The following is a 10,441-nucleotide window of genomic DNA, read 5'->3' on the forward strand; positions in this document are numbered from 1 at the left end:
GATAGCCTTACATCAGAAATTCTCAAAAGCAGTCATCTAAAATAACTAGTGGAAGAGAGTAAAAATGAGCAGAAAATAAAATCCTGGGTGCAAAATAATCCAGTAACAGCCATTCACCGGCCGCCCCTCTTTCCTTCTGTCTCTCTCTTCCATGAAAAAGTACAAAGAATAGTGGCAAAATGACCACAGGTGTGTATATATGTGTGTGTGTGTGTGTGTGTATATATGTGCATGCAGGCATGTGTACATGCTTGCCCGTGGCCAGTCTCTGTGTGTTTGTGTGTACAGTAATAGTGTGAACTGTATGTGGGATGTATAGTGAGCCAGGGAGAGAGAGATGTTAAAGGATCTTTTTTGCCTGCGTCAGCAGCATTGCAGGGGGAGGAGAGAGGGGAGGGGGGGAAGTACTGAGGAGAGCGAGGGAGGGAAGGAGGGAGGGAGAGAGAGAGAGCTAAACAAGCATAGCAATACCAGTGAACAGGTGCCGTCTCCATCAGTACCTCACTGTGCCCCCCCCCACACACACACACACTACATAAGCAGTAGACACACTCAGATGCAGAAAACCATAAGCGCAGCCTCTCTCCCTGCTGTCCTCATGGTACCCTCTGTCTTTCTGTCTTTTATTGTATGCAAGGGTAAAACTGAGCCCAGAGGAGGAGGGGAAAAACAGGAATACAGAGAAAGAAACCAAGGAACCAAAGCTGTTGGTAGGTGTGCTGTTGGTGCTATTACTGTAGAGTCTGTATCCCACTGTATTACCATAGACAGTCAGGGAGTGATATGGACTAGCGTTTTATTTATTTAGCTTCACACACTGCACCAACAACCTTGCACGGGTACCAATCCTGTCTGCTGCAGCGCCTGAAGAGTAGAGAGGGGGAGAGGGAGGAGGGAGCAGAGAATGAGGGAGGGAGAGGGGGAGCAGGAGTGTAAATGAGTAAGAGGCAGTGTTTTTTTCCCATGCATGTTTTGTATTTTTTATTTCCTCTGCTGTCTTGGTGTCTGTGAGTGATAGCGTGAATGGCTGTGGTGATGACGGCTTCCCTGTAGCAGAGGTATGGCCAGCCCAGCGTTCCTCCACAGATGGACACACAGCAGGACTATTAGATACTGAGAAATTAAATACAGGAAAGGGAAACAAAATCAATGCAATGTGAGGAGGGAGAGCTGACTTTGATTTCGAGCTGTTCAGGCTTTTCCTCAACTGACTGTCAGTTCATCCCTTTTTAATCTTTCTTCGAGAGGGGGGGTTGGAGCAATTTCACAGAATATCAAAGCAGGGAGGGAAGAGAGATGTAAACATTAAAGAGAAGAGAGAAGGGAAGGAAAAGAGGAGAGGGAAATTGTGGATAACCTGTTTCTTGACCGTTGTTATTTACCCTTGTTCTCTTGCTCAGAGAGAGAGAGAGAGAGAGAGAGAGAGAGACAGGAAAGGCAGCAGAAAGAATTGGACAGGGGGAAGTGTACGTGAGCGATTGAGAGAGGGAGAGCAAGAGTGTGAGAGCATTAGAGAGAGTGAGAGAGAGAGAGAGGGAGAGAGAGAGAGAGGGAGAGAGAGAGAGCGAGAGAGAGCGAGCGCTGCAGTAGCATCCCACAGCAGACGGCTGAGGACTGCCGGTGTGTGTGTGACTGCACTGCTGAAGAGGAGGAGGAGGAGGAGGCAGAAGGGTGAGCACGCTCTCAGACTCTGCAGGGCCGTAGAGGAACGCACAGCAGTGGCAGCGCTAGTGTTGGCCCGCGTCAGGCAGGACTCCCAGCACTGTCGCCCCGCAGACCACCACCTTAGGATCTGGCCACCGCCACGCCGACACCGACCAGACCCCCGGCAGCGCCATGGCACAAGCGGCCAAACATCTCCGCAAGAACAAGGATTTAGAAGCCCTTGCAGAGCAGGAGCGCAAAGAGAAGGAGGAGGAGAAGGCCAAGAAGAGGAGCCGCTCGCGGGATAAAAAGCGCAAGGTACCGGGACTATTTGCAGGGGGGGGGGGGGGGGGGAGGGGTGGTGGTGTTAGGGTGGAGAGGGAGGGGGGGGCTGGAGAGGGGGGCAGGAAGGAGAGACGCCCCCCCTTCTTTCTCTTGTCATGCTAAGCTCTGGTCAGGGGTGCTGGGGCACACATGGAAACCCAGTGATGAGCGTGTTTCTACTGTGTGTGCGCACAGTCTCCCTGGCACACATGTACTGTGCATATGCAGACATGGGGAAACGGTACAACACACTGCATGCTTTCCTTACTCCTCTCGACCGCTTTTACCTGCTTTATTGACTGTCCTGTCTGAGCTGCCTGATGAGGCAGTGTAGTACTCTACCTCTCGCCGTCTCTCCGTCCCTCTTTACATCTCTGTCTCCTTCCCTCTCTCACTCTCTCGTTCTGTCGCTCCTCTCTCTGTCTCTCTCTCTCTCTCTTTGTCTTCACACTGCGGTATGGTGTCAATGAGCAACATTTCACTACTACACTAATCATCCACGAGTACGGAGAGATTGCCTGCTTCCACAACAGTCCTCTCTCTTTCTCTTCTCCTCTGTGCTTTTCCTCTAAGTGGCATTGTAATGACTGCAGAGGAATACCTGCAGGCTTGTGTCGGGCTGAGGAGTCCCAGGCAGCTCTGGAACGACTGGCGGGGCTTGTGGCAAACGATAAATCTCTGCTCCGCCAATCACTGACTGCAGGGACATCAACCTGCCGTACAGAGTCCACTTTATTCCTCTAGTGACTCGTCGTGTTTCAACTCCAACTCATTAATGAAAATGAGTCATCCGCAGTTTGTGTTTGTGTTGTGTATCGGTGGCGAGTCAGTCAAGCGAGCGCGAGTCCAGCTGCCCCGTGAGCCTGCGCTGTGCCAGGCTGGCTGTAAACCGATCTGATGCTGATGCAGTAGAGACAGTGTTATGGAGAGACACAGTACCGCTGTTCCTCACCTCCAAGGAGGGGAGGCAGGGCTGGGAGGCTGGGATGGGGCTTGATTGTTTTTGTTGTGCCTGTAGAAAGTAGGGGTGGGGTGGGGGGGTATAGAAAAGTTGTTTGAGCAAGATCAAGGGAAGAAAAGGAAGGGTGAGGGGAGGTGGGGGGTGCTAAGAGGAGGATATGAGTCAGATATACCTGGGGCAGGTGTCTGAATAGGGGTTGGCTCATACCAACTTTGGCTTACTTCGCTGGAGAGTCAGACCCAGTCCTTTCATCACAGACACACACATGCCGCAGCTCTGTCTGCGATGATGATATGAGCCAGTGACTCCCGAGGTTGAAGTCACCATGCAAAAAGCTCCTCAGTATTCCTCACCTCTACCCCCCCGCTCAGAGACACATCAACCGACCTTTTGCGCTTGCTAAAAGGACGACAATGTAAAGGTCAATGCACAGATGATAGGGTGTGTGTGTGTGTAAGTGTTTTATGCATGTGTGTGTGAGTGTGTCTGACAAGATGGGATCCAGGAAGGGATCGCCTGCAGCTCTAACAGTATGGACGAGGCGTGGGGGAGGGATGGAAGTTCTGGCAGCGGTACTAATGCAGCCCAACTTTGATTGAAAGTGTATGGTTTCAGAGGATCCCATATCACTTACGTAACCATGCAGCTTAAGTCTTTCAAATAAGCTTCCTGACTTCCCTCCAGCTCCCCCTCCCAGCCTCTCTCCTTTTTTGTAACACCAGCTTACAGCCATTCTTGGTTTCTGGAGCAGATGTTAACACTGGGGGAATTCTCTCTTCCGCTCTCTCTCTCTCTCTCTCTCTCTTTCTCTGTCTGTCCCATTCTCTCTTTCTTTTCCTGTAAGTTTCCTTGTCTTGTTAATTCTGTGCCTTTTAATCTTTCTCACTTTTCAAGAACACAATACAATATCCAACGCCCTCTTTGTTTTCTCTCTCATGCCTACAGCTTTGTAGTCATACCACACAGTCTATAATTCATAGGTTGATTGATTGTCTGATTGTTACATGCATGGTGGTTAACAAACCAGTGTTAGATTTGGCTGTAGCCGGTTTTGCTTCTTTGTTTGCCACTCGATACGTGTTTTTTTGTAGTTGTTCCGTCAGCTGTCTTGTGTATCGACCTGCTCCTCGGGAGTGTCCCTATCTTCACAGTGCAAGCAAGGTCAACACTTTCTCTGTGACAGACCCACCTCTTTTATTTAACCATCCTACACAGTTCGTTCACACACACACACACACACACACACACACACACACACACACACACACACACACACACACACACACACACAAATGAACCTCAAACAAATATCACAACAACAGCTTTTACTGGTGCATCATTTTGCAAACCAGGGCTTTCTTATGTAAGTTTCAGTTTCCTTCACCACTGAAGGAATTTGAATGATTTATCCAGCACAATAAATGTGTCGTACATTTCTTTACTTATCGTTACCTGTCTCATACAATTAATTGTTCCAACATATAATGGGTTAGTTATTGTGGTTCTGATATGTTTTACTGTCTATTAGTGCATTTTAACATCCCTGTAGTTTTTATGTATGTGTTGTTGTTTTAATCTCTTTAATCAACTGTTTGCGGCTGGCATATGTGGTGTTTTACATGATCATTTACATACCTATGGGTATATGAATATGTGTTCACTAATGAATATCCAGAGTGATAAAGCTAAACAATTAGTCGTCAAAGGGTGAAAGTGCCATTTTAATTGGCCTCATGGTGTAGTGGTATATTACAGCACAGGTCAATTGCTGAGCAGTGGATAATGTTGTCCTCATATTACTTTTATTGATGAGTTTGCTCCTCTTGAAAAATGAGCATTGTCAGGATGTGAACAAAGCCCTATTGTCCCAGTCAGCACCTATTTTCACCTTATTCTGTACGTGTGTTTGTGTCCACATTTAAAGCTCCTTTGAGTTGAATTGGCGTCAATAGCCCTGAAGTATGAAATAGTGCTTTGCCGTGCTCGTCATTTGTCTCATGATAAAAGCACAATTTTCTTTGAGCCTATTTGCTTCTTTCAAGAGTCAGATTATTCCAAGGTCATGGAACGAGTACCTGGCATTAATCTACTTTATTGAAGATACTTTAACATTCAGGGCCACAACAATGATTTTACTTAATCTGCTGTCTTGTTACTGTTGTTTTGGCTCTTGTACTCCTCACATATTGGCTGCTTTCTTTTTGGTAGTATGAGAATTAAATGTTATTCGACTGTTGCACTTTTTTAATTGCTCTGCATAAAATCATCTTCCTGAAATGTAAATGTAGATAATCTATAGATTATCATAGGACTTTGTGACAACAGAACAATACTGATAGATTTAAATAATAGAATCAAGATCCTCATCTTCATTTTTAGGGAACAATGTCATGTTTTGTGCAAAGCTGTCCTTTCAAAGAAAATGTAGCAAGTTGTTTAAAAGTTACATTTAAATATGTAATTGCTTAATATTAAACAAAAAACTAAATAGGTCTAGGTTGGTAGGAAAAGCCATAAAATTATTTTAGTTGTATTCTTTATGACCATTTAGAGATCAGTTTGCTCTAAGTACCAATAGTTTTAGTGCTATGTGATCATTATATGGTAAGCCCTGAAGGCTTTACACAGAAACCAATAGTGTCATTCAGGATGTATGTTCAGCACAGTATTTGTGTGTACAATAATATGGATTTGTCTCTTGTGTTATTTTCTGTTTGCTCATTTGGTTGGAGCATGTGTTAGTTTTGTGTTTCAGTGAATGCTGTATCTGTGAGCAATGTAAACATGGGAATCTGTGTGTAAATCTCTTTAAATTGGCCAATTCTAATTTCTGAAAGGTTATTTACCCAAAACGGTATTCAGTTGTATGTTATTGTTGGGATTTTAGACAACCCATTCAAACTTTGAGAATCTGAAGAAATCCCTCCAAAAACTACAAACAAAAACTTTAATCCAAGACATCATCTAGATCATCTAAATCTGGAGCTTCTCCTCTGTCAACACATGTAGCACTGTGGCATGCTCTGACACTGCCTAATCCAGAGAAGTGAATACTCCCAAAAAATGTTTTTTTTAAAAACACATACTGTGTGGCTTCTGTCTAGACAAGCCTATAGTGTCTGTGGCTTGTAAGGCGGTGCAGCGCAGAGAAAAGAGAGAGTCATGGTGGCTGAAGACTTGGCCATTAGTGGTCCTGGTACTCAGAGCCATCAATAGAACAAGTTTGGTCAGGATGCACTATGGCTACTTTGTTGTTTTTGTGCATTGTCTGGCTGCAAATATGTAACAAAGCCCTCCAGACACCTCCAAGGTAAGATAGCCAATGTTTTAAAAATCAGCTGGCATAGAATCTCAAATTAGTAAAAAACGAACGTGGAGCAGGGTTGTGGAGCTAATATGGCTGCCGCTGAAAACTGCAATGGCCAAACGACTATCTACAGCTCTGGAAGTGCTATCTCAGTCTTGATACAGAGCGGAGGGGGGGCTGCAGTGGATCAGCATTCCGGCCGCGGCCCGCTCTCCGTCCCTCTACGTCTGTCTGCTTCTCCCTATGCCCTCCAGAGTCATTTACTCTCCGAGCCCGAACGGGAAGCAGAGCCTTCCCTGAGGTTAATGTGTCGATGTCTGAGAGTGATTGGTAGTATTGCATGTGTTTATGTGTATGTATGAGCATGTGCATGTTTGCGTATATGTGTGCAGGTTTGGTGCAGTGGATTAGAGGTGCTGCAGCAGTGACTAAGCCCATTAGAGCCAACCTTAGCACCTGCCTGCTGCTCACTGCCTGCCTGCCTGCCTGCTTACCTACCCCTGCACCCTCATTGGTTGATGAGGTGGAAGCGATCAATTTCAAATTATCCATGCTTCAGGGAGTGATCCATTAGTGATCCATTTCATTATCGGCTGCTGCAACATGAAAATATTCAGTTAAGGTTATTAAGTGCATGCATCTGGGTGGGAGGGCAGGTTGGGTCACAAAGCCCAGGACAGGCCTCTCTCTCTCTCTCTCTCTCTCTCTCTCTCTCTCACTCACACCTTTGGATTGATGACATTTTTGCACAAAGAGGACATTTTGGCCGGCCCTCTCGTCCTTGTCTAGGGTTAGGTCTTGGGTTTAAGTGTGTGTGTATGCGTATTTGTGTGTGTGTCAGCATGAGCATCATCATGCCACCAGACACTTTCCTGAAGCCAGCTAAACCAGCCAGCAGTCTATTGATTTCACCTTTTCTTTGCTCAAGCTCTGCTCATATATGTGTTTTTTAATGAATCCCTCATCATGCATTTGCATGTATGCGTGTGTGTGTGGCTGCGGCCCAGGTGGCCCTGTGGAACCCCTCAGACGGATGACTCAGCAGGCCTGGCCAAGGCACTTACTCATGTTGATGGAGCCTGGGAATGATTCTCAGTCAGTCCACCTCCTGGCGCTAAGTGCTGCTGGGGCAGGGTGGCTGGGAGCTGCAGCCTACTCTCCTTTAATTAAAGCGGGAATGGAAGGCGCACGTGAGGCCGATAGCCCCCCCACCCCCACCCCATCACCCACCTCCTCACCCCACCCCAACGCCCCACCCCTCCCCTCCTCCTCTTCCCTCGCCATGACGATAGCGGGCTTTGATTTATGAGCTAGTAGGGACTGAGTGATTTCCAAGCGGATACCCCACCACTCCCATTCAAGTTCTTTTGATTAAGGAGAAAGACTCCCCTGTTCTTAAAAAACTCTCTCCGTTCCTTGCTACGATTAAAATAAACAAGAGCAAAAGAACCGCATCCAGCAGGCGCTCCCTCTCTGCAAGGGGTGTAGGCTTCCCCAGGAGACCAATCTAAAGGCTGAGGACCTTCTTCATTGTTTATCAGTGATTTAGATGGCTAGGCATGTTTTCAGTTTGATCGTTGCTGCATTACTTTACTGATTTACTCTTTCCTCTTAAGGCTGAAGCCATATCCTACAAGCATCAGTACCTGCTTATTTTGTGTTACTATAATCTGTGTAATAAAAGAATTGATGGATGCATGATTTTGCTAATCCTTATAAGCCTCAGAGACACAAACCATTCATTGATGCGCTTCCCGGCTAATGATTGTAAATGAAGCCGAATTGACACGTAGGACTGCAGTGCTTGCAGCGGAGCATTTGTCTCTAACACAGGTTTGTGTAAACCTCCAAACAAAAAAAAAATATTAACGGTAGCAGCATAGCATCTGTCTGTGCTCTGCTTCCCACTGCACAGTAAAATCTATTCATTTGCGGCACTCATTTTCCTCTAGTGAGACAGCACGTGAAATGATGTGTCATATGGAGAGGGGCTTCCTTAGATTTTCCCTCTAGTGCCTCCCTCCCTCCCTCCCTCCCTTCATCTTCCTCTCTATCTCCCTCCTCGGCCGATTGCGCTAATCTCTCCTCCCAATTGTTATTCTGATAGTGCAGCTGTTACGTAACTCCCCGAAACAAGAATTGAGAGATCAGGGTTATTGAAATGGATCCTCATCATGCTCAAAAAAAAGAAAGAGAGGGAGAGAGTGACTCAGTGAGAGAGAAAGAGAAGGAAAAACAATGAGGCAATATCTTCTTAGCGGAATCTGATAGGTCAATGCTGGACAGCTCATTGTAAAAAAGGAAAGCTTTTGGTGTCTGTTACCCAACTTGAGCTGTGCCTCTTTAAGCTCCTTCTGGCTGGGATAGGGACTTAGTGGGGTTTGATGTCCAGGTGCTGCCTTCATATCCTCACATTGCTCTGCATCTCTTAGAGTGATATGAACGGTAGCTAGAACCTCTGCAGTGTGCAGCCTACCATCCACTGTATCGATCTGCGCTGCTCTGCTCAGTAGAGAAAGGTTTTACTTGTCCTGTGTTCTGCGTTTGGGCATGTAACTTGTAGGTGTTTGGTATTAGATATAATGTTTTGGAATGGTTTTCTCTCTGCTTTTTCCATTTTTCTGTCCCTGTCTATCATTTTTTTCCCTGTCATCCCTTTTCATTCATGCTACATCGCACAAAATGAGATGAATGAATGAGTTTGAGCGATGACTGTGTATTCGTGTATCCGACTCCGTTTGCAGAGGCCTTTGCTCTGTTTATCCTAGCTGGCAAAAGTGGACATTCCACTTCAGTGCACCTTAGAAACTTGAGATTAGTAGAGCATGTCTGCAGCCAGAGTATAAGGTCTTCTGTGAGTGTGTGTGTGTGTGTGTGTGTGTGTGTGTTTAAGGCAAGCCTGTGTATGACCGCTTTTGTATGTGTGTGGGCAGCACCTTATGTGTTAGCGATTGTGTGTGAGTGTTTGCTGTGTGGAAGAGCTCTCAGACTGAAGGAATGTAGCCTGGGGTTAGAGCCATACAAGTGGGATGGCGAGTGAGAAAGTAAAGGAGTGAGACAGTAGAGGAGCACGGGTGACCCCAGGGTGACTCTGCACCCTATTCGCTGTAATGGACGACAGGTGTCTCATTTACCTGATTGATTATGATGATTCCTTTGCTCTGTCTACCAGGGGAAAAAGAATAACATTTCAAACCTTCCTATTCAAAATTCAAACCCCAGCAGTAGGTCATTACAGAAGCATGGCCTCCCGGCTGTTCTGGTTCTCTGAGTGGGGGCAGTATAGGCAACTGTCAGCCTTTTAAAAGATTGATGTTAGTTAGTTTGAGTTAATGTGCTGAGGATGTCTCCCTGTGATTGGGCAGGAGAAGATTGAGTCCATGATTAGAGTCTGAATTTCCTGACTGAATTAAACCTGTATGGTCCAAAGTGGGGCGTTGAAATGCATATGTTAGAGCAGCTTAGTGCAGCCTTTAACTCAGTGCAAGCAAATTAAGGATTTAGATTTGGGGCGTCATGACTGCAACGGTCGCCAATACCTTTTAGGGTGATGATGGCACTGCAAGACCAGGGCTTTGGCCTTGGTTGGAGCCTCGGAGCATCTCTCTGTGCCCTAGATGGTCTCCATTACTGTCTGATGACAAACCTTACTTAGTGGAGTGCAGATTTTGTGAGTCATTTAATCCTCATGTCAAGTGTCATCACAGTTTTGTGGTGTCATGGACTTGTTATTAGAGGCTTAGCCATTTGTAAACCCCTTCATCTGAACCCCCGGGGGAGAGGTGGTGTCAATCTGATTGATCCTCCTCTCCACTCATCCCATCCTGTACGCAGAGTGATGCTCTGCTCTCCAGAGGGATGGCCAGTAAAGCTGTCATGATAGAGCATACGTCAGGCCTTCATTCATTTATCAATTCTTATGTTAAAGGTGCTACATGTAGCATTTTCATCAATATATCATTGTCAAATTAATGGTTATATCTTGGTACCGTAAGGAAATGAGACCATGATTGAGATGGTTGGTAGCCTGTATCTTATGTGGGGCTTCAACTAACGATTATTTTGATAATAATCTGTAATAATCGGTAATAAACTAATCTGGTGACTATTTTGTCAATCAGTCGATTAATCTAACAATCATTTTCATAGTTCCATTAGTCATATCAAAAGAAACATGATCCAAGCAGCTCATTCAAAAATTCAAA

At 45.8% G+C, this 10,441-nt stretch overlaps 1 protein-coding gene across 1 annotated transcript in view; it reads left to right on the forward strand.

Annotated features, from left to right (window-relative positions):
- The first annotated feature begins 1,836 nt into the window (after nt 1-1,836).
- ank1a (ankyrin 1, erythrocytic a) overlaps nt 1,837-10,441 on the forward strand; it is an 88,244-nt gene continuing 79,639 nt past the window's right edge. The window contains exon 1 of the mRNA XM_071523147.1: nt 1,837-1,962. Within this exon, the coding sequence (XP_071379248.1) occupies nt 1,837-1,962 (126 nt within the window). The remainder of the gene's footprint in view (nt 1,963-10,441) is intronic.

The sequence above is a fragment of the Centroberyx affinis genome, unplaced genomic scaffold (assembly GCF_046629955.1).
Source record: "Centroberyx affinis isolate AG114_WGS23_722 - 3 ecotype Tasmania unplaced genomic scaffold, CSIRO-AGI_Caff_v1 ptg001070l_1, whole genome shotgun sequence".
Taxonomy (NCBI): domain Eukaryota; kingdom Metazoa; phylum Chordata; class Actinopteri; order Beryciformes; family Berycidae; genus Centroberyx; species Centroberyx affinis.